The sequence below is a fragment of the Anarhichas minor genome, unplaced genomic scaffold, assembly GCF_050575085.1.
Source record: "Anarhichas minor isolate MPS153535 unplaced genomic scaffold, ASM5057508v1 ptg000121l, whole genome shotgun sequence".
NCBI lineage: Eukaryota > Metazoa > Chordata > Actinopteri > Perciformes > Anarhichadidae > Anarhichas > Anarhichas minor.
The window spans coordinates 233,880-257,500 of record NW_027466567.1 but is presented as its reverse complement, the minus strand read 5'-3'; the positions used below and the strand labels follow the sequence as shown (position 1 = coordinate 257,500).

General features: G+C 44.1%; 3 protein-coding genes across 3 annotated transcripts in view; 2 read left to right on the top strand and 1 right to left on the bottom strand.

Moving 5' to 3' along the window:
* LOC142940933 (putative E3 ubiquitin-protein ligase HERC1) overlaps positions 1–6,630 on the top strand; it is a 14,416-nt gene extending 7,786 nt beyond the window's left edge. The window contains exons 9-14 of the mRNA XM_076083136.1: positions 1,282–1,447; positions 1,534–1,610; positions 2,684–2,936; positions 5,435–5,587; positions 5,740–6,045; positions 6,437–6,630. Coding sequence (XP_075939251.1) covers positions 1,282–1,447; positions 1,534–1,610; positions 2,684–2,936; positions 5,435–5,587; positions 5,740–6,045; positions 6,437–6,622 — 1,141 coding nt within the window. The 3' untranslated portion in view covers positions 6,623–6,630. The remainder of the gene's footprint in view (positions 1–1,281; positions 1,448–1,533; positions 1,611–2,683; positions 2,937–5,434; positions 5,588–5,739; positions 6,046–6,436) is intronic.
* A 386-nt stretch (positions 6,631–7,016) lies between these two features.
* LOC142940932 (protein kinase C and casein kinase II substrate protein 3-like) lies at positions 7,017–13,744 on the bottom strand. Its single transcript, XM_076083135.1, has 7 exons — positions 13,714–13,744; positions 13,265–13,497; positions 12,929–13,084; positions 11,318–11,484; positions 10,635–10,742; positions 9,486–9,606; positions 7,017–7,450 (listed from the first exon to the last, which is right to left on the bottom strand). Exons 1-7 carry the CDS (start codon positions 13,742–13,744, stop codon positions 7,304–7,306), a joined length of 963 nt encoding a protein of 320 aa, XP_075939250.1. The 3' UTR covers positions 7,017–7,303.
* A 1,766-nt stretch (positions 13,745–15,510) lies between these two features.
* Positions 15,511–23,444, top strand: LOC142940939 (protein NLRC3-like). Its single transcript, XM_076083140.1, has 8 exons — positions 15,511–15,620; positions 16,640–16,718; positions 18,057–18,270; positions 18,536–20,342; positions 20,428–20,601; positions 21,592–21,765; positions 22,483–22,529; positions 22,864–23,444. Exons 1-8 carry the CDS (start codon positions 15,553–15,555, stop codon positions 23,442–23,444), a joined length of 3,144 nt encoding a protein of 1,047 aa, XP_075939255.1. The 5' UTR covers positions 15,511–15,552.
* The last annotated feature ends 177 nt before the right edge of the window (positions 23,445–23,621 follow it).

Sequence of the window (23,621 nt, the reverse complement as noted above, 5' to 3'; positions counted from 1 at the left end):
CCTCTCTCCTCTCCTCTCCTCTCTCCTCTCTACTCTCTCCTCTCTCCTCTCCTCTCCTCTCTCCTCTCTCCTCTCTGCTCTCTCCTCTCCTCTCTCCTCTCTACTCTCTCCTCTCTCCTCTCTGCTCTCTCCTCTCTCCTCTCCTCTCCTCTCTCCTCTCTACTCTCTCCTCTCTCCTCTCCTCTCCTCTCTCCTCTCTCCTCTCTGCTCTCTCCTCTCCTCTCTCCTCTCCTCTCTCCTCTCTGCTCTCTGCTCTCTCCTCTCTGCTCTCTGCTCTCTCCTCTCTCCTATCCTCTCCTCTCTCCTCTCTCCTCTCTCCTCTCCTCTCTCCTCTCCTCTCTCCTCTCTCCTCTCTGCTCTCTCCTCTCTGCTCTCTGCTCTCTCCTCTCCTCTCCTCTCCTCTCTCCTCTCTCCTCTCCTCTCTCCTCTCCTCTCTCCTCTCTCCTCTCTGCTCTCTCCTCTCCTCTCTCCTCTCTCCTCTCCTCTCCTCTCCTCTCCTCTCTCCTCTCTCTCCTCTCCTCTCCTCTCTACTCTCTCCTCTCTCCTCTCTCCTCTCTACTCTCTCCTCTCTCCTCTCCTCTCTCCTCTCCTCTCTCCTCTCTCCTCTCTGCTCTCTCCTCTCTGCTCTCTGCTCTCTCCTCTCCTCTCCTCTCCTCTCTCCTCTCTCCTCTCCTCTCTCCTCTCCTCTCTCCTCTCTCCTCTCTGCTCTCTCCTCTCCTCTCTCCTCTCTCCTCTCCTCTCCTCTCCTCTCCTCTCTCCTCTCTCTCCTCTCCTCTCCTCTCTACTCTCTCCTCTCTCCTCTCTCCTCTCTACTCTCTCCTCTCTCCTCTCCTCTCTCTCCTCTACTCTCTCCTCTCTCCTCTCTCCTCTCTCCTCTCTCCTCTCTACTCTCCTCTCTCCTCTCTCCTCTCCGTGTTCACTTCCTGTAGTTCAGTCAGAGTGTCTCCTCCTTGTTGTCACATGACTGTTGGTCTCAGATGAATCAATCATGACTTCATAGTTTCACTGAGGAGCTCACACTTTAATGTTTTTACACGATCTGGTTAAAGTGAACTCTTTATTTGGTGTGAGATTTTAAATGTTTTTGATGAAATATCACAATCTTAAGCTTCGTTTTGGCTGCTCTTTGTTCGTCACACATGATGTGTTCAAGGACCCTCGGAATGAAATCTGACGATAATGGCAGTTTTTTTTAACTTGTGAAAATCTCCAACACGAGAAGACCGTCGTTAAATAAGAACCCGGTGACTTCATGGCGTGGTGCTTTCTAACTCTCCACAGGGGGCGTAAGTGTAAACCGATCTTCGTGCAGATCGCCCGTCAGGTGGTGAAGCTGAACGCCTCGGACCTCCGCCTGCCCTCCAGGGCCTGGAAGGTGAAGCTGGTGGGCGAGGGGGCCGACGACGTGGGGGGGGTGTTTGACGACACCATCACAGAGATGTGTCAGGTATGGACGGATCCGTGTCGGTGGTTCTTGATAAGAGGAGAGGAGTTTACCGGATGGCTCACGGTCTTGGTCCTGTGTGTTTGTAGGAGCTGGAGACGGGCGTGGTCGACCTGCTCATCCCCTCCCCCAACGCCACGGCCGAGGTCGGCTACAACAGAGACAGGTGAGGTCACCGCTGAGGATCCTGCTGCTCGGGAAGATTTAACCTCATGAGAAAGAGACGCAGGTAGACACAAAGTGTTCCTCACTGTTAGTATCAGTGTGATGGAAACGTGATGTTTAAATAACATTCTACTTCATGTGGTGTATATGGAGATAAATACAACAATCTCACAGAAATAAGACACAAGAGACATTATATTCCTTTTTAAAGATGATATTGTCAGTTTGGCAGTTCGTTGATGCTCCAATGCAGATAAAAGAAACAATGTTTGTTTGTTTGTTTGGACGGTGCACATTAATACATTCTGTAAATGCGTCACAGCTTTTTCATCTCTAGTCTCTGGACAGATGTTACAAAGTCACCTGAAGTTATTCACCATTCATCATTTAGAGGATGCAGAAACATAGTAACATCATGCATTCACTTCATTGTAAAGTACTATGAAGACAACATGCAGATCAAATAGATGAAACACGGACTAAAGACAAAATTCATCTTCTTTACTTTTTTTTTTTTTTTTTTTCTGAACTATTTATTTAATTATTACATTTTAGATTTATAATATTTTCTTACATCTATTTTTGAAGCCCCTCCTTTCTGTCTTTGTGTCTTCTTCAAGGTAAAAGGCAGTCACCATGTTAACCCTAAAACACAAGGTTTTCAAAATAAAAGTTGTAATATTTTTTAATACATAACTGTCCTGTGTTAGCTGGTGATGCTGGTTGGGAACATGTATTTATATTCAGGTGTAAGAGACAGTAGAGATGTTTAGTGGTGTGTTAGTGTGAGGTTCTACTACAGTAGAGTTTATAGAAACACACAAATCAATGTTCTGCTGTGGACGTATTCTAGACTCCTAAAAGAATCAGTTTAAGTTTTAAGCTTCATTCAGAATATTTTCACCTCTTTACCTTTCTGTTAGAGAACTGAAGCTGTTATCTTTGATCTCTACAAACACACCAGACTCCATTGAGAAACCAGTGATTGTAGAACTCAGAACTCAGGAGTTGCTGTTCTACTGACCTTTGTGACGAACAGAACTCCATATTTCCTTCTCCTGTCAATCTGCTCAGGTTCCTCTTCAACCCGTCCTCCTGTCTGGACGAACACATGCTCCAGTTCAGGTTCCTGGGCATCCTGATGGGCGTGGCCATCCGCACCAAGAAGCCCCTGGACCTCCACCTGGCCCCGCTGGTGTGGAAACAGCTGTGCTGCATCCCGCTGATGCTGGAGGACCTGGAGGAGGCGGACCTCCTCTATGTGCAGACGCTCAAAAGCATTCTTCACATTGAAGACGGCGGCATCACCGAGGAGAACTTCCATGAGGTGGGAAATCCCTTTCTTGATTCTTTTATATATATATATATATATATATATATATATGAGATTAAAGTCAGAATGTTGTGATACTTTACTTTGAAGGACATTGAAGCTGTGAATTGGTTCCATTTTGATTTCATTTCTTTTATCTTATTTTTGCCCATCTATCCCGACTCTTTTCATAAGAGTATATGTAACTTAATTATTTGATATAGATACATATTGTATACCCACATTTAAGGATCTTTAATGTTTTTGTTTGTGTGTATTTCAGTAAAAAAAGAACATTTTAAATGTCGAGTCTTGTTCGATCTCTAGTTTAGACTCTAAACATTAAAGAGGAGATGCGTCAGTATTTCAAACTCTCTAATTGAACAAGTCGACTCTTCATTTAACCACAGAGAGGATTCTCAAAGGAGAGAGAAGGTGACATGTATTCACAGCTGCATATAGAGTCAGATTCATGACTCACATTTTATTGCATATAGAATCTCCTGCAGGCCTCGGCAGTCAATCCCGGTGACGCACCGCCGCCCCTCAGCTTCCTCGCTCATCACTCTGTGTTTAAACTTCATCTGAAAACAATAAACCGTCACCGTTAGCGTCCTGAAGGCTCACAGGGAGGCTGATGATCGGCTACTTCTCTTCAGCCAGAGACGTCCTGCAGGAGCTGAGAGACGAGCTAATGATGCTAACGTTAGCTCAGCTGGTTTTTCTGATGACTAAAATCCTTCATCGAGTTAAAAATGAAAACGATCTAATGATCTGTCTTTAAAAAAGTGGCTTAAAACTGGATAAAAAGTCAATTTATGACGCTGCACAAAGAGGATATGACGCCACAGTGAAACGCACCGTTACCTCGATTACAGCTGCAGATTTCTCTGGTTTAGAAGTTGGAAACATTTATGTGGAAAAGCTACACATTTAACCTTTTAAACTGTCCCAAAACAAACACACACGCTGCACCACGCCCAGTGAGCGCTGACAGTGAACACCAGTTGATCCTGTTAACAGCTGACAGTCGAACAATAACCAACCGAACGTTGGCCCGAATCAGCGCTCACATTTCAGACTCCGAACCGGTGTCGGAAACGTGCGTGAAGCCTTGTGAGAGCTGGATGTGAGCCCTGCTGGATGAGCACGCACACACACACACACACACACACACACCACAGAAGGCCAACGTATCCCCCGGAGCCCCTCTTCTGTCCAAACTCGCCTCACGCAACCCCTCCACCGTGAAGCCCTCAGCGCTGCAGGAACGCCGGGGCCGCTGTCCATGCAGCGTGTCCTGCTGGAGACCTGGCCCTGCTCCCAGACTCTCAGGGGGGGGAGGGGGGGAGAAGCTGCTCCTCTGCTGGCTTTGGATTGAATTCTGCCAGACGAGCTGTCAAATGTCTCACCATGATATTATAATCTGTTGTTGACAGAACCGTGAATACGTGATTTAATTTGAGGGTTTTGTAGCCGATCTGTTGAATCGTTCATTCAGTCAAAGAGAGAAACGCTCTCGCTGACTGATTATTCAACAATTCCATGAAACTTTTGGTTTCTGTCTGACCATAGAGAGACTGAATATACTGACGAGAGACCAGTAACTCTACAGATATGAGCTCACTGATGAGTAACGAGAACTTTCAAACTACATTTGAGGTCATTTAAGCTCAGTTTATTCTCTCCGCAGTGAAGAGACACAGAATGATGTCATCATGGCCGCTGCATCGGGCTGCACCTCCGAGTGTTTGTAGCGTTTTAGAAGCTTTAGAAGAACTCTTAAAACTCTTCATTTGAATAAATATTTTGCAGCCAAATCAAATAGTTTACAGGATATTCAACCTTTATTTCTTTATGAGGCTTTTAATACTTGACTTCTTTATTTGCATGGCTTCTATCAGGACAATGATGAGTTTACAGATAATGATAATCCCTCCTCTCTATTGTGGAGGTCAGTTTATTACGTGTAGCCGGTTACACCTCCAGTCTGTTCATGTCTCTGAGTCACACTAGTTGTCTTTTGATTGAGTAGAAACGACTTCACGCTACGGCGCTGAGAGCGAGTACAGACGAAGCTTAAACCACCTTCACCAGAGTTCTCCTGTAAAAAACATCGCGGTCACATTTGACCTTTGTGACCACTGAGCTCAAACTGCCACGAACGACATAATAAATATTATTCAGAGAAACGAAAGAGATTTCAGAGAGAACGGAGAACAGGGAAGTCTTTAAAAGAAGAGTTCTCTCCAGATGAATTAAACATCATTCAACCTGAACGCTGCTTCTCTCTTCAGTTGTGACTCAAGACACCGGAGGTCCGGATGTTCATAATGTTGCAATAAAATGATATAAATCCTTAAATACATATGTAGCTGGAGAGATATGAGAGATATGTGATGCTGTCTGTTCAATGAGGAGGCTCTCGTGCATCGTCGTCTGTAGTCATTGTTGTGTCGTGTTTCTAGTCTCGATGAATAGTGAAACATGTTGCGTTACTCTCTGCCTCTCAGATGATTCCTCTGGATTCCTTCGTCGGGCAGAGTGCCGATGGAAAGATGGTTCCCATCATCCCCGGAGGAAACAGCATCCCGCTCACCTTCTCCAACAGGAAGGAGTACGTGGAGCGAGCCATCGAGTACCGGCTGCACGAGCTCGACCGACAGGTACACAGTCTGTGTACTTATACTCTGGCACAACTTGATCAAAGATGGTACTGCAGTACCAGAGTATTGGTACTCGTGCTGCAGAGTCTTTTACTTCAACACTTTTCTTTGCTTTGAGCACCTCAAACATTTATATTCACCTTCCCCCTCAGGTGGCGGCGGTGCGTGAGGGCATGTCGTGGATCGTGCCGGTGCCGCTGCTCTCCCTGCTGACGGCCAAGCAGCTGGAGCAGATGGTGTGCGGCATGCCGGAGATCTGCTGCGACGTGCTGAAGAAGGTGGTGCGCTACAGGGAGGTGGACGAGCAGCACTCCCTGGTGCAGTGGTTCTGGCAGACGCTGGAGGAGTTCTCCAACGAGGAGCGGGTCCTCTTCATGCGCTTCGTCTCCGGACGCTCCCGGCTGCCCGCCAACACGGCCGACATCTCCCAGAGGTTTCAGATCATGAAGGTGGACCGGGTGAGTCACGAGTCATGTTTAATGCATCGGTTACTCACCATATGCAGAACATGTTGAGGTTTGTGCAGCTGACATGGAAGAACAGAAACACACCTTTGTTTTTCTTTAAATCAGACGGTAAAGATGCAGACAGGAAACCGTTCAGCTGTCAGGACGTCTCTTTGTCCACTCGTATAACGATGTTTACCATCTCAATAGTTTAGGAAGCGCTTGCTTTGACATTTTAAACATCAATGTTGCCGTCGATCGTGTTCATTTCATTGTTGGAAGCTCAGTGAGGTCATCCTCTGTGTGAACAACAGGCTGTTAGTTAGAAACCCGTCTGATGACTTAACTGTTTGTTTCTGTGTGTGTGTGTGTGTGTGTGTGTGTGTCCGTCCGTCCTCCACAGCCGTACGACAGCCTGCCGACCTCTCAGACCTGCTTCTTCCAGCTGTGTCTGCCTCCGTACTCCAGCCAGGCCGTCATGGCCGAGCGGCTGCGCTACGCCATCAACAACTGCCGCTCCATCGACATGGACAACTACATGCTGTCCAGGAACGTGGACAACGCGGAGGGCTCCGACACGGACTACTGACACACACACGCACATCAGTGTTTGGTGGAGTTTAATGTGACTGCTTCCTGTGTGAGACAAAGAGGACAACCTCTCCAGTGTCCTCCCCGCTCATTTGAGACTCCAGTCAAAAGAAATGAAGCTAAATGTGGACGTTTCACAGACGTCTCCTCCAGCAGAGGGAGGGCCGGTGGTGCGTCTGTGGAGCACCGTCAGCAGCAGACGTGATGGGATTAAAGAAAGAAGTAGAGCAAGTGAGTTACAGCCAAATGTCTGCTGCTTTGGAGGAAACGTCTCTCCTTTACGCACGCACGTGATATAATATATCATTAAAACTACCAATGACGACATTTGTTTTAATCCATAAAAATGTAATCTTTTGTTTCCTTATTATTAAATTGTTTTAATGAAGAAGAGAAACCCTTTAACTGACTATAACAGAGTAAAAGGTGAACATTTAGAATGTTCGCTGGTTTACTGACTTCAGCGCGTTGAGATGAATGTAGAGCAGCTGTTATAATCAAACAAAGACAGCCTGTGTCTGTTAATGTGGATCATTAATGATCAGCAATGAGCATCTGTGGCAAAGAAACGTGATCAGAGATCTAAAAGGTGTATTTTATACTTGGGTAGTCTCCATGCTACCCCTCCTACATGAGACACGGTGATCACGGCGGTGAGGGTTTGAGTGGAGGCGTCCTCCTACCTGCCGGTGTCCAGCGTGATGGGACTCGGTGGGACGTCCACTCCGCCCGAGGACACGATGTTGGTGAGGGTGACCACGTTGTCCTCGGAGTTTCCACCTCGCACCTTCCTGCTGATGGAGCGACTCGCCTCCGGAGACCACTCCTACACACACACACACACACATCAAATGATCACATGAACAGGACTTAACTTAAATAACGGATTCTTACTCTTACAGATGAAAAGGATTCAATACTGTGAAGTAAATATTATCCGCTTTTAATTCTAATGCATCAATGTGTTCATCACTGTTTACGCTTTACATAAAATATGATCGGAGTCTGAGGGGATCAGAGCATCACACGGACACACTTCGGCCACGATAACAGGCTGCTGACAGAAGTAGGTGGCCGAGGATACAGTTACCGGTAACACCCTCAACTATCATCACTACAGGAAGTGTGTGTGTGTGTGTGTGTGTGTGTGTGTGTGTAAACTCAATGTCTTCACAGGCGTAGAATTCACACCACACAGGCAGACTGTACCTCTGATGTTACGGCTCCCTTTCTTACATTTTTAAAGTATAAATACTCAGCAGAGGAGTTACAGTTGGAGTTATGAATGAGTATACTCAACAGAGAGTCCTCACAAGTACAGAAAGACACACGTGTGTGTGTGTGTGTGTGTTGGACAATGGCTCTCTGTTAGCGTGTCGGTGGCGCTGTGGGAACGCCAAGAGGACATTCCTCAGAGGACAGAGAGATTCATTTCTTTCTGCCAACATCTCTCTTTCTCTTTCTAAACTCTTATTATTCAGTTCTGGAAACACTGTGGAAGGTAAACGGTGATAACTTTGTCCCGTTATGAAAGATTGTCCCTCCCGAGGTGTGAAGAAAATCTCTTTTGACACCTCAAGAAGAGTGATGAGGATGATGTTCCTCCTCCAGGAGACTTTGTTTCCTGCATGACTTTTAAAGAATCCAGATAGGTAAATAATATGTTTATTTAGTTTTATAGGACTAAATGTATTCCACTTTCAATTCTCTGGAAAGAATACAGAACAATTGGCCCCTCTGGCATGTTTTCATTCACTTATAAACGTTCCCCCTGCTTGAGTATTTGAGCCTCTTCGTCCTCTCCATCGCTGTCTCCGCCTCTCGAGGCCCCTTCAGAAACTACGTGACAATGGCACCACTGCTCTAAACCATAGAGGCTGTATTGTTGTACGGGTGGAAACAGTAGGGTGTGCACACGGTGTGCAGAGCTACAAACAGGTCGGTAACAGAAAGAAAAAAGGTGTGAAAATGTGTCAGAAATTCGAGAGAATAGAACAACACGAGTCTACAATCAGCTCACACACACACACACACACACACACACACACACACACACACACACACACACACAGTGTCTCTGCCTAAAGTAAAAGTGGAGGGCGGGAATCCAGGTGACTATTGTGACTTGACATTGGGTCTGCAGATCTTTTCACAGACAACACATGGATTGAGGACCAGAGAGTGATGATGATGAGGGTGCAGAAACACCTGCGTGATGAATGATAATCAGTGATATCATCACTGAGGCTGGACTCTCAGAAACCTCCCAGCAGACGAAAGAACTGAGAGTTTGTATTTATTATGTTGGGGAGAGTCTGCAGAGCTGCAGTGAAATCTGTAGATTTCTACCACAACATGAGAGTGTGTGTGTGTGTGTGTGTGTGTGTGTGTGTGTTCAGACATTCCTGACCCCACACACAGCTCTCAGTCACACAACAAGGCTTTCACTGGAAGCCTGTTTGATATTCAGTCCGTCTCTCTGAAACACACACTGAACCACGACTGCAGTCCTCACAGTTCTCCTTCTGCTCAAGAAACGTGAAGGAAAAAAAGGAGGAATGAATGAAGTGATGTAAATAGTGCCAGGAGTAGATTAAAATAGTGTGTGTATATGTATGTGTGTATATGTATGTGTGTATATGTGTGTGTGTGTGTATATATGTGTATATGTGTGTATATGTATGTGTGTATATGTGTGTGTGTGTGTATATGTGTATATGTGTGTGTATATGTGTGTGTGTGTGTATGTATATGTGTGTGTGTGTATGTGTGTGTATATGTGTGTGTGTGTGTGTATATGTGTGTGTGTATATGTGTGTGTGTGTATATGTGTATGTGTGTGTGTGTGTGTCCACACACACCTCAAACTGTGGCCAGTTCATGCTCATGCCCGGTCCGTGGGTGTTCCTCCACCATCGCAGATCTTCAGTGTCATTGGCTGCTTGGATGGTCTGACCCAGGTCCCGGTGCAGGCCTTTGAACCTATTGGACAAAATGACTGTCAGCCATCTTCATCATCCCCTCCTCCTCCTCCTCCTCCTCCTCCTTTAAGTTCTGTCATTACACATTTTAAATCCAAGTTTACCGTTCTTTTGTCTGACTTTGTGTCCTATACAAGGCCGACAGGAATGCTATTACATGCTAATACAACAACTGTTGAGGAGAGAACAGCAGAGGTTGTAAACATGTGAAGAGTTCAATGAATGTTTTGTTTTTTGACTTGTGGACACTTGGAAACATGTTGGATGAATAGATTGCAGTGTTTTCTATTCTTTGTAAAATAAATTAAATAAATTAAACTTTCTAACTGTGTTGTTCTGCACTGAAGACATGTTCTAGTTCTGGTCATGATGGTTCTGTTCCTCTAGAGCAGCAGGACTTTATGTTCTATGGAAACATCTGATCTGGTGGTTTGGTTGAGAGGCTTAACCCAAAACACCAGCGCTCACACGAGGATATTCACTTCAGGGACTCCTTCATGAGGAACCTGACCCGTCGCTCTCTACTTAAACTGGAATTGTTGATTTTGAAGAATAAATAATTTAACTTTAAAGTAGTGCTGGGCAACAATTAAAATATTTAATCGCAATTAATCGCATGGATTTTTTGCGATTAATCGCGATTAAATATTTAATCGCGATTAATCGCATTGTTATGGCAAAGTTCAATAATGAATTCAAAAGTAGTGTATTGCGCACTTTTATTTTAAAAGTACTGCTATATGAACAAAAGGGCAATAACCTTTGGTTCACGAGATGCAGGTAGCATGTTTTATACTTCATGTGAATATAATTCATACTTTGTTGGCATCTTATTCTGAAAACCGGATGTTCATCTGAAGAAACCGGATGTTGTCTCACGTTAATCTTTCCGCTAACGTTCAAAGTCCTTCGCTCGCTCCCGATCTGTGCCGTTTGAATGCGTTTACCGTGAATTTCAGCATATCGGTGCACTAAAGTGTAAGTGTCTGCTGAGTTGACCACGGAGATCTGAGTGTCTGCTGACTTTACCACAGCGATGTCCAGTAGTCTCCAGGGAGAGCAACAGCTGGTGCAGCTTCTCTCTTTATTTCTGCCCCCCCGACCAGAAGCGGAAGTCGCCTTTTCTCTACGGCAACCCTGAAGGGACATCACATCTCCAATACAAAACGATAAACATGAGACAGTCTGTTACAATATCCCACTGTTCTTGTCATCCTCTTGTTGTTATGTCTATGTATTGTCTCTTGTCTTTCAATAAAAAAAAATTAAAAAAAAAATTAATTAAAAATGCATTAACCCGCGATAAAATAATTGTCGGCGTTAATGAATGAATGCGTTAACGCGAAATTAACGCGTTAACTTGCCCAGCACTACTTTAAAGTAAAACAAGAAGACAATCAGTAAAATATTAATAACATCCCTGTGAAGAGGAAGTGATGATGGGAATGTACTTCAATCCAGAGTAAAGTTAAGAGGTGAAGTTTTTGTTCAATATTTGGACAAAGACCTCGTTGGACTTTACCCGTGGTGGTTACCGTGGTAACAGTGGCTTGTTTAAATAGAGCGAGAGGTCAAAGGTTAACGGCCAACACAGAGTTCTCCATTAACTCTTATGTACACACACTCGCACATTTAAACCTTCACAGTTCTACATAACTTCGCTCTGAGTCACGGATCATGAATCACCGAATCACTGTGTGTGTGTGTCCTACCAGTCTTTGGCGGACAGGTCGAGGTGTGTGTGGATGTCCAGCAGGACGTCTTTAAAGAAGCGCAGCCTCCTACGCTCGGCCTCCTGGGTCAGGTTGAACACCTGCTCCATGTAGCGGGGGTTACATCGGTTCAGCTCCTCCAGGGCCTTCGTGTAGCGCTGCTTCACCTGCAGCACACACACACACACACACACACACACACACACACACACACACACACACACACACACACACACACACACACACACACACACACACACACACACACACACACACACACACACACACACACACACACACACACACACAGCTACTGTACAACCCGTTGTCAACCTACATTCAGAAAGATGAATGGAATGTTCCTCTGCGTGGTTAAAGCTCAGGATTGATGTATTTTAGTGGGTGATGTACACACAGACCATGTGCACATGTCTTAAAATGCATCTTGTAAACGACCACCTTGACGCGCTGTGATCAGAGCACACAAAACCACCTGCACATTGGGCCAAATATCTTTTCCTACGCATCCAAGGTTGGCGGTTCGATCCCCGGCTCCTACTGTCTGCATGTTAATGGTGAGCTCACTGCTCCTGAATGCTAAGATTCACTTTGTCCACGACATCTGAACATGAATAAGCCCACATATATTACAAACATCTCAAGGGATTTGCTTCGCCTGGAACCAGACGGCAAGTGAAGCCGATGCAGAAGTGTTTTAAAACTGTGTCTCTACCGACCACCAGGGGGCGACACAACAATCTACCAGTCCAACCTTCATCTCAGTGAGTCAAAGCTTACTTTTTGTTTCACTGCTCTCTCAAATGTAAAGCTTGATAATGCTGCTGTGTGTACGTTTATAGCAAACCTGTTTGCTAATGAAGTGTTCTATAAATCAACTTAAGTATTCAAGAGGCATAATTGATGCCAGTCCGTCACCGTCCATGCGAATACGTTTCTTGTCGCTGTAATCCTCCCTCCTGTTCTAACAGACCGTGAAGAGTTCCTTTATTAATGTGATTTCAATACAAGTCTCAGTTCAGTGTTAAAATATGTCCTAAAGTTCAGCTGAACCTAAACTGAAGCCTCAGCGTCCTGAGTCACACACATCACGTTGATCTCTTCCAACGTTACGGCCTTTTTTAGTATCAAATTCCTTCTTTGTGTTTCCCCTGGACAGCGTTTCCTCGTAGAGCTGCACCAACAGAAAGAGGAGATCTGGTACTTAGAATTGTATTTAAATGTCCGACTGTAGTGCGTTTCTTTTGCATTTTGTCTCGTTTTGCTCTCGATGTTTTGTGTAAAGCGCTCTGAATAGCCTGTTGCTGAAATATGCCGATAAATAATGTCTTACATTATTATGTCATTGTGTGACTTTAGTGTTTTAAACAAACACAGTTACACAAACAGACGGAGGCAGCAGTAGAGCAGCAGCCGTTCTGAGAGGTAGAATCAGTGTTTCTGTGAAAGGAGTCTGGTGTGTTTGAAGAGAGCAGCGATCACAGCTTCGCTCCTCCTTATAAACACACACACCTCTGGACACTAGCTGACACACCCAGACTGGTTCAAGTGGAGCTACGCATGGGACTGTGTGTGTGTGTGTGTTCTTTATACTTTTTCGGCCTCCTCGCTGCAGCGCTCCGCCCGGGTTGTGAATTTGCGGACTTCCTCCTGAGACTTGGCCGGGTCGGCCTTGGCGTGCGTTTCTCTGGTAACCGCCGTCCACTCCTCCTTCCTGGTCTGATGGTAGCTCTTCTTACTGGCCTCCACCTTCACACACACACACACACACACACACACACACTTTGATATTCTCCGAATACATTCACCTCATTATCGTTCTTAAAAATGCAAAACCGCCGCCGCAGTGTAACATCGGCGTGTCGACACAGACAATAAAGTGACGAATACATAAACCCATAACTCCGGCTCCACCGACGTGCCGCTCACCTCTTTCAGTTTGCGGACCCAGGGTTTCTGTGCTTTGCGGAAGCCGTCGTCCGAGTCCTTGGTCTCCTTGAAGCCTCCCATCATCTGCTTGTGGAAGGCGTCCTGCCAGTTGCGCAGCTTCTCGCTGTCCTCGCCCGCCAGCCGCTCACGCAGCTCCAGATGCAGCTCGCTGAGCCGATCGGCCGCCTGCATAAAGGCGTGCCACGCTTTCTCCAGCGTCCCGTACTGAGGACCTGAAGGGACACGAGAGGCGAGAGGAGACACATTAACGGACAGATCAAATCGTCCCAGCTGGTTGATTTGTTTGCGTATGTTTTTGGGCCAAAGTCGAGATCGTAACTCACAGATTTATTTTGATCCAGGTTTGGTATCAAGAGTTTTTCAGCCAATGCTTTAAAATACACTTCCTGTAAATCAATTAAGCTGTGAACTGAGTGAATGATGTTTACACAAGGTAATCATTCGGTAGTCTTCTGCCATATTTCAAGATACAATTAGCTCTGAAACATTTGTATGATCAAACCATAGACTGTGTATAAGAAGTGGACGTAGTCATCGTCACTCATTTGGTTTGTGGACCGCCGTTTTGAAGCCTTGAGTCCAGTGTTTTGGCCCGTATTGCAACCGGTGAACAGGAAGTGACCATATTTGGACTGAGGAGGAGTGATGTAGGGACGCTGTATACGTCTCTGGTAGAGACCTGTCAATCACACTAAGCCCCGCCCCTAAAGCATCCCCTGCTTTATGGTCTGTGTGACTCTAAATGGACCATAATGTACTAAATGAACATCATGCTGTATTGAAGAAGACTTGAAACTAGAGATTGAGACCATAAACTCATGTTTACAATGTTTACTGAGGTAATAAATCAAGAGAGAAGTAGAGTCATTTTCTCATAGACTTCTATACAACCAGAGGAGTCGCCCCCTGGTGGACACTAGAGAGAATGCAGCTTTAACACATGAAGCATCGGCTTCACTTTTCAGAACCGGAGGTTGCCGCCTCGTTCCAACACAACAGGTCTTTTTCTGTTGGTTGCTGGCTGAGCATTACTTTGCATTGCAGCCGGACCAATCAGCGTCCTGTGAGGAGCTACTGGCGTGGTTTAGGTGTGTGTGTGTGTGTGTGTGTGTGTGTGGTGACACGGAGAGGCGACTGTTCGTTCTAATGGCGGCTCCTGAAGAGGTTAGCGTAGATGCTGCAATAGCATCAGTTATATCTTCATTGAAAGAAGAGCACGGAAAAGACGTGTTCGCTCTTCTCCCGACTCGCTTCAGTAGGAGTTTGATTGACAGATGGTTCATCCTGCTATATATTTATTCCTTCCTTTTTTAATGATGGCTTCTCAGATGGAACAAACCACCTGGTGTCCTTTCTGTGGAGCTTCATAAAAATGAAGAGTGTTTTCTATTTGTTTACTTTTCTTCAGTGTTTTGAAAAATATGATATGGATGTGAGTGAAGCAGGTAAGAATCTTTACCCACAAATTAAATGTAATTATTGTGACATACTGCACTGTAAAAAGGTAAAATACTGGCAGCTGTGGTTGCCAGTACTTCAATGTGAAAAATTAACAATGTATAAAGCATCACGGTATGGTGGTTTCTTTGCAACCGTAGATTTCACAGTTGAGAACTGTTTTTTGACAGTGACAAACAGTTTTTGTTGTTTTTTACAAATTTTGAATGAAAAAAATACAGGGCTGGCTCTTAAATGTATAATAAGTTATATTTCCGTTGCCAGCACAATGGTCCGTATATTTAACAGTAACCAAATGTATTTTTCTTAAATTATAAATGCAAAAATGATGGTATTGATTGTTGTTCATATTACAGTGTATTTCTGTAATCAGTACAATGTTTAGTACAATTAACAATGACTAAATGTATTTTTTTCCAAGAAATAAATGCAGAAATTATTGTTTGGGCTGATACACATTTACGGTGTTTCACTGTCATAGAAACTGAATTTAACCTGTTTTAGAATTAACGATCTCTTACTGTAGTGATTTGCAGACATTTGTTACAGTGTGGTTGGAGTTCTCACCGGGCTTGTGTTTGTAAAGGTTTACCCTAAAACATGAATGTGTCTGAGGAGAAAGAGCACGGCGTCTCTGCCTCTGAGCAACATGACAGCCGGACTAGAGACAGGAGGTGAGATGCACTTTTCTCTCTGTTTATGACTGTTTGTCTTCTCAGGGCTGTAAAATGTAACTTGTACTCTCTATGTTGTGTTGAAGCCCAGTGAAGCAGGAGAGACCAGAGTCATATGGACCCAGCTGTTTGTCCATGAAGAGTGGCCGGTCTATTAGTGAACCTCCAGAATTCAAGAATGGAGGGCCGATTGTTGAGCCAAGGTAAGAATTTAAAGTTTGTTATCGCAGTTGACCTGTATTATAGCTGATTTAAAGTGAGCACAGAGAAACTTTCTGCTTCTGCAGATTCATGTGAACAGCCTCTTAGTGTTAAACTGTGCTCATTTATCATTCTGCACAGTGAAGCTTTTTGTAAATTTTGGTCTATTTTGTTTCCATAACTCGTCTTCTTTCAGACTAGTGGAAAGAAAACATCCATAATACACATTCAGTTAATTTTACCACATTCACCTGTAGTCCTAAATTTGACTGTATTAAATTCAAATCTGACTTTATCCAATGTTCACTTTTCTGTTCTGGAAATTAGCAAATTAGCACAAATTTGATGAGATAAATCCTCATTTGTACATTATAACATACATTTTCAGACAGCTTTAATACAAACAAATCTACTGGGGAAGCTTCATGGTGATCCATCTATTAGTTCAAATGTTTTAATAACTTATAATAAGCACTTCATCCTGCTGGTAACAACATACCTAATTGTTAAGTAGGCAGTGTGCAGTACATACAGTACGAGGATGTAACATGAAGTACGATTTCGAACACAACACCTGCATTCCTACCTGAGGTGACTTCAACAAAGCCGTATTATTTTAGTCGTCAGTTACTGGAAGGTACCTGCTGTCGGTCAACATTCTTCAGAAAAAACGAACGTTCATTTCCTCCAACAATTCAAAGTACGGGTTAATCGTCTTTTGCAAAGGTTGAGTGGGGGGAGATAATGGATGGATTTGTCAGGTGGACTGAAGATTGCAGACTTTAAAAAATTGAAATCAAATGTTTTTCACTCAAGACATCCACAAATACACAGCAGAATACAACACATCTGTGTGTGTGTGTGTGTGTGTGTGTGTGTGTGTGTGTGTGTGTGTGTGTGTGTGTGTGTGTGTGTGTGTGTGTGTGTGTGTGTGTGTGTGTGTGTGTGTGTGTGTGTGTGTATGTGTGTGCGTGTGCGTGTGTATGTGTGTGAAATGACCTCATGTTTTCTGGGTCTGCAGACCTCACCGGAAGAGGTCAGAGGTTCTCAGTGAACGGCCTGACCTGAAGCACCATCAAAACCTGGTCTCTGTTTTCATGGTATGGAAAAGCACAAAAGCACTTTTTACTTTTACTTTTCAAACATTGAACCTTTGTGTTCGGAAATTGTACGCTCTGATTTTATATGAACATTTCTCTGTTTCTGTCGGATTTAAATACACACTTTCAACATTTTCAAGATCAACTAAAGAAGACTGAACTTCTTTTGTTCGTCTTTCTTTAGCACTGTCACTCAAAGGCATCCTCTGCCTGGAAAGCACCATGCAATCCAACCTGTTAAATCACATCGTGACAATCAGATACTGGTCACAAATTGGCTGAGCTGCAAGTTGATTATGTGCTAATGTGATACGGTTCATAGCGGTTGTGAAAAGCAGGTGTCACATGATGTGGCAGCTGTATTCATTCTCTATCAGCTGATAAACAACAGTAGGTATTTGGGCTGCAGTCAGTGCAGCAGTTGCAATAATAAAAAACATTTATATTTATTTAATAATATTTTTTGCTCACTTGGGCCTGAGGAACAAGCTTTGAGAAGGTGATGATGGTGAACTTGTTCGCAAACATTTGCTTTTTTACGGAGCATCATGATCTTTCATTTTTGAGTTGAGTTTATTTCCACCTGGTGAATGTAAGTTCAATCATCACTCTCTTTTAGCTCTGTTTTTGGTCTCAACCTATCTTATACAGCTGCCTCCTACAGCCAGAAGACAAAGCTATAATAGCAGTGAAAGTGAACTAAAGCAGTTCATTTGTGTTGTAAAACCAAAACAATGAAATGAAGGACACTGTGAAAGTTCTGCATGGTACCAAAGAAATCCAGGGCTGAATTTAGATTTGCATTAATTGACCCTTTGCTAAATCCCGCCCCTAAAACAAATACTGGCCAATCATAGCGTAGCATCGTCCAGCTCTGACAACTATCCGTCTCTGCTCCATTAACTCTCATCAATGGTTTCAGATGTTCTTCATGTTCAGGCTGGTTTGGTGGATTTGGAGCTCTTCGTGGTTAAACGTTGTGTAATAGTGATACTCGTTACCTGGAGAGGTTGGGAGGAGATACACGTTTATAAAACGTTACGTTTCTACGTAAAAACCTGTGGAGCTAACATAGTATGGTAGCACATCAATAACTAGCATTAGCACTTCTAAGCTTATTTTCTGTGATCAGTGTAGCATTACAGCAGGCTAACTAGAGAGCTATCCGCTTTAGCTAGCTAGCAGGCTAGCTTGTTAATTCCAACATGCTTTAATGCTATATTGATGGTCTTCATGTTATAGTTTTTAGATGAGTCGGCTATCAGCAGAGCCAGGTGGATATGATGTTTATTTCCATCATTGTGAGAACATTTTAAATGGTACTTTTTACTCTTTCAGCTTCTTGAAGAAAACATTGTGACTTTTGTCAAGGACGAGCTCAAGAAGTTCAAGAAAGTTCTGGGTCCAGAAGAGGGGCTGAAAGAAGATGATGACGTTATGGGTGGTGAAGATGACGAGCAAAGAAACAGCAACAGACATGCAGTTCTGAAACTCGCACTGAACTTCCTGAGGAACATGAAGCAGAAGCAGCTGGCTGACTCTCTGCAGAGCAGTAAGATGCTTTTATAGAATTACATACCGCTTCTGGAAATATGTACTTTTTCTATTAGATCTATTGAACTCCAGATCTGAACCAACATTAGCCTAATGTCTGAATAATTTGTTCAAAATGTGAGGTTGGTGAGTAGTTTTCACTATGCATAATTATTGCAGATTAAGGTAATTTGTGTGTTGAGAAATGTATGCATTCGTCAAAAGGTGTAATTTTACATATTTACTGCAACATCCATTGACCATCTTTCCTGTTACTTCCTCAGAAACTCATGCTGCGATTTGCCAACGTAAACTAAAGTCTAAACTGAAGAACAAGTTTCAGTGTTTGTTTGAAGGAATTGCCAAAGCAGGAAACCCAACACTTCTAAATCAGATCTACACCGAACTCTACATCACAGAGGGAGGGAGTGGAGAGGTCAACGATCAACATGAGCTCAGACAGATAGAAGCAGCATCCCGAAAAACGGCAGGTTCAGAAAGAACAATCGGATGTGGGGATATATTTAAACCTTTACCCGGAAGAGATGAACCAGTCAGAACTCTGGTGACAAAGGGAGTGGCCGGCATTGGGAAAACAGTCCTAACGCAGAAGTACATCCTGGACTGGGCTGAAGACAAAGACAACAACAGTATACAGTTCATCTTTCCATTCTCTTTCCGAGAGCTAAACCTGCTGAAAGCAAAAGAATACAGTTTGGTGGAACTTCTTCATCAACTCTTTACTGAAACCAAAGAAGCAGGAATCTGCAGATTTGAAAAGTTCCAGGTTCTGTTCATCTTTGACGGTCTGGACGAGTGTCGACCTCCTCTGGACTTCCACAGCAACAAGATCCTAACTGACGTTACAGAGTCAACTTCAGTCGAAGTGCTGCTGACAAACCTCATTAGAGGTAAACTGCTTCCCTCTGCTCGCCTCTGGATAACCACAAGACCTGCAGCAGCCAATCAGATCCCTCCTGAATGCATTGATATGGTGACAGAGGTGAGAGGGTTCAGTGACCCACAGAAGGAGGAGTACTTCAGAAAGAGATTCAGAGACAATGAGCACGGCGGCAGAATCATCTCCCACATCGAGGAGTCACGAAGCCTCCACATCATGTGCCACATCCCGGTCTTCTGCTGGATCACTGCTACAGTCCTGGACCATGTGTTGAGAATCAGAGAGAGAGCGGAGCTGCCCAAGACCCTGACTGAGATGTACATCCACTTCCTGGTGGTTCAGACCAAACAAGGGAATGCAAAGTATCACAGCAGTGTGTCGACAGATCCAGTCTGGAACACAGAGACCAAGAAGACCATTCTCACTCTGGGAAAACTGGCTTTTGAGCAGCTAGAGAAAGGAAACCTCATCTTTTATGAAGCCGACCTGAAAGAGTGTGGCGTTGACATGGAAGCTGCCTGCATCCACTCTGGACTATTCTCAGAGATCTTCAAAGAGGAGCATGGGCTGAGCCAGGACAAGGTATTCTGCTTTGTCCATCTGAGCGTTCAGGAGTTTCTGGCTGCACTTTATGTCTTCGTGACGTTCATCAACACCGGCATCGATCTCCTGAGAAGAAGAAGCCGGTTCTCCTCAGTACAGCTTGTGCCATTACAACTCGATATCAAATTCAAACACCTCTACCAGATTGCAGTGGACAAGGCTTTCGAGAGTCCAAATGGACACTTGGACTTGTTTGTCCGCTTCCTCCTGGGCCTTTCACAGGAGACCAATCAGACTCTCCTACGAGGCCTGCTGAAAACCACAGGAAGTAAACAAGAAGTCAAAGAGATCTTAGTGCAGTATATCAAAAAGAAGATCAAGGCCAATCCGTCTCCAGAGAAGAGCATCAACCTGTTCCACTGTCTGAATGAGCTGGATGACCATTCTTTAGTGGATGAGATCCAACAGTACCTGAGATCAGGACGTCTCCTTGGAAACAAACTCTCTCCCTCTCAGTGGTCAGCGCTCGTCTTCATCTTACTGTCATCACAAAAGGATCTAGACGTGTTTGATCTGAGGAAATTCTCAGCTTCAGAGGAAGGTTTTCTGAGGCTTCTGCCAGTGGTCAAAGCATCCAAAACAGCTCGGTAGGTGTTCATATACATGAAAGCATAAAATGTGTTGAAAATGCTCATTTCTGTGGCAGAGTTCAAACTACTTTTTCTTCTTCAGGCTGAGAGGCTGTAACCTCTCACGGGAAAGCTGTGAAGCTCTGGCCACAGTTTTCATCACCAAGAAATCTAGTCTGAGAGAGCTGGACCTGAGTAACAATGACCTGCAGGATTTAGGTGTAAAGATGCTGTCAGCTGGACTCAGGAGTCCGCACTGTAGACTGGAGATTCTCAGGTCAGTCTTTGTTAAATAGTTTATCATTTGAATGGATTAATAACCATTCAGATTCACGTTATTTTTGAAGATTACTGATCTCTTGGGGAGGCTCATGGTGCTAAATCCAAAAATATTACAAAAAGTTTCTGACCAGCTGACCCTTTGCTGAGTCCCGTCCTCAAATGCAGACTGGCCGACCATAGCGTAGCATCGTCCAGCAACTATCCGTCTCTGCTCCACAGACTCTCATCAATGGTTTAAGATGTTCTTCATGTTCAGGCTGGTTTAGTGGATTTGGAGCTCGTCATAGTTAAACGTTGTGTAGTAGTGATAATTGTTACCTGCAGAGGTTAGAAGGAGATATTCACGTTTATGAAACGTTACGTTTCTACGTAAAAGCCTGTGGAGCTAACATTAGCAGAGTACATTAACACATCATTAACTAGCATTAGCGCTTCTATGCTACACTATCTACTGAAGGTATACTGAACGTTTACACACGCTGCTTTTGATTTTTATGTGAATAAAGACATACCCGGCTTTACAGGAATAGTATGGTTTCTTAATTTCATTGTCTTCTGTCTGGATCTCCAGGTGATGTGCTGGTTCACTTTTACACTCATCTGTAGCTTTAGCTTCTATCTTTATCTTTTTTACCTGTTTTCACTGCGGAATCATTTTGACATCCTGGAAATATCAATCAAAACCATATTTTAGACCCTTCTGTCTTGCTTCTCTCTGAAATTGCCTTTTCTGGTTTTACAAAAATATGATATTTATTCTGGGGTTGCAGTTAGTGACAGTGTGGGCTCCACGGTAACGTAGCTCTTGGAGTGGCGGGGCCTAATCAAGGGTCAGTTGAGCTGAGCACAGTTTGACAGAAAGTCATACATTTTGTTAAAATGAGGGTAAGAGGAAGCATGAAATTTCCAAGCAGATTGTTGCAGGGTCGGAATTAATAATTAATGAAGGTGTGAATCTATTATGAAGCTTTTGATGTGTTTACAGGCTTTCGGAGTGTCAGGTCACAGAGATAGGCTGCACTTTTCTGGCTTCAGCTCTCATGTCCAACCCCTCCCATCTGAGAGAGCTGGACCTGAGCTTCAACCATCCTGGAGACTCAGGATTGACGCTGCTGCGTGCTGGACTGGTTGACCCCCGCTGGAAACTGGAAACTCTCAAGTAGCATAGATTATATACTTGTGCAAATACATTATGGTTGTTGTATATATGTGCATGTGTTAGAGTGCTTTCACACCTAAACTGCTTGGTAAGTACGGTTCATTTGGACTGTCAATTAAACCAAGATGCGGCACAAGTAGCCGAACCGAGGCCGCCTAAAAAGGTGGATCTCGATCCGCTTCTTAGCTGAATCTGCTGAGTTTGTGGTGAGAAAACCAACAAACCAACAACAAGACTTTATGATAGCAGATATGTGATTTTAGCACGATTTCAAAAGCTTAACAACAAATAAATTATTCGCACTATGCGTTCGCACCAGTCATCTTGGAGCATGTAAAGGGGCTTTTGTACAGTTCTACCTGTTAGTCACTATTCATTTATAACATGCAGTTTATTTTCACTCTAAGGATATTGATAATGCTTATATCTATTTTTTGTGAGCTATTTGTGACACCAAAGAACATAAATATACAAATCAGAAGCATTAAAGTGCTGCATAAACTTCCGCCAGTCACCAGAATTTGATTTCCCGTTGTGGGTCCTGATGACGCAAGATGAAAATTGCCATAACTGTCCGATCCACGAGTTACCTGTCAACTTCATGTTTTTTCCCTTGGTCCAAACCAAATGAACCCAACTACAGGTGTGAAAGCAAACTTAGTGTCTGTTTTGATTCGTCTTTCTCTGCCATTCACAAGTCTCTACCTTTTCCCACAGGATTGATCATTGTGGAAAGTGTCGGCTGAACCCACCACCTCTTAGGTGTAAGTTAAACTTTTCTAGCGTCACTGATCTGGTTGACTAAAACCTCATGTGATAAAGATCACTTTCTTGCAGAGAATAAGATGAGGTTTAAATTGACCTCTAATGTGTGTACGGTAATTATAAAGCTACAACAAGAAGAATTAGCTTAGCATGAAGACTGGTTTCGTCCAAAGGTAATAAAGACGTTATATTTCTACCCATACTAATTAGAAGCGAATGACATATAATGTACATCTAACCAACGTCATTTTCAATCAACATGGAAGCTGCGTTGGTGATTTCAAAGGGCAGTCAACTTAACGCTGTGTTTTTGTGTCTTATGTCCTCCATCAGATTTCTGTGAGCTTTCACTGGACCCAACCACAGCAGACCGAAACCTCTCACTCTCCGACGACAACAGAGGAGTGATGGTGGTGAAAGAGAAGCAGCCGTATCCCAATCATCCGGAGAGATTTGACAGCTGGAGACAGCTGCTGTGTAGAGAAGGTCTGACTGGGCGTTGTTACTGGGAGGTCCAGTGGAGAGGAAGGGTTCATATCGGAGTGACATACAGAGGAATCAACAGGAGAGGAGACGGTGATGACTGCTGTATCGGATGGAACGATCAGTCCTGGAGTCTGTTCTGCTCGGCTCAGGGTTACACGGCCTGGCACGATAACAAACCAGAAGACATAGCTACTGGCCCGCCGTCTGACTCCAACAGAGTAGCAGTGTATCTGGACTGGCCTGCCGGCACCGTGTCCTTCTACTGTCTCCCCTCCGTTGTCTCTTCGATCAAACAGATCCACCTCCACACCTTCCGCTGCACTTTCACTGGAGCCCTCTACCCTGCGTTTGGGTTTGGACGAATGGACCTCGGCACTGACTCGAGATTGTCACCATGCTCAGTTTATCTGTCACAGATTGAAGACTAAATGTGTCTTCCTGTGAAGAACAGTGGTTCCCAAACTGGGGGGCCTTAAGACAGACTAAAGCCCTGATCAGACAGGAGTGCGTTTTAGCAGCCTAAAACTTTTTGTGATTGTTCTCAATGAGAGTGAAGCATTTTGCGTATTACTTCTGCGTAGCTGAGCGCCTCACGTTTTTCCGCT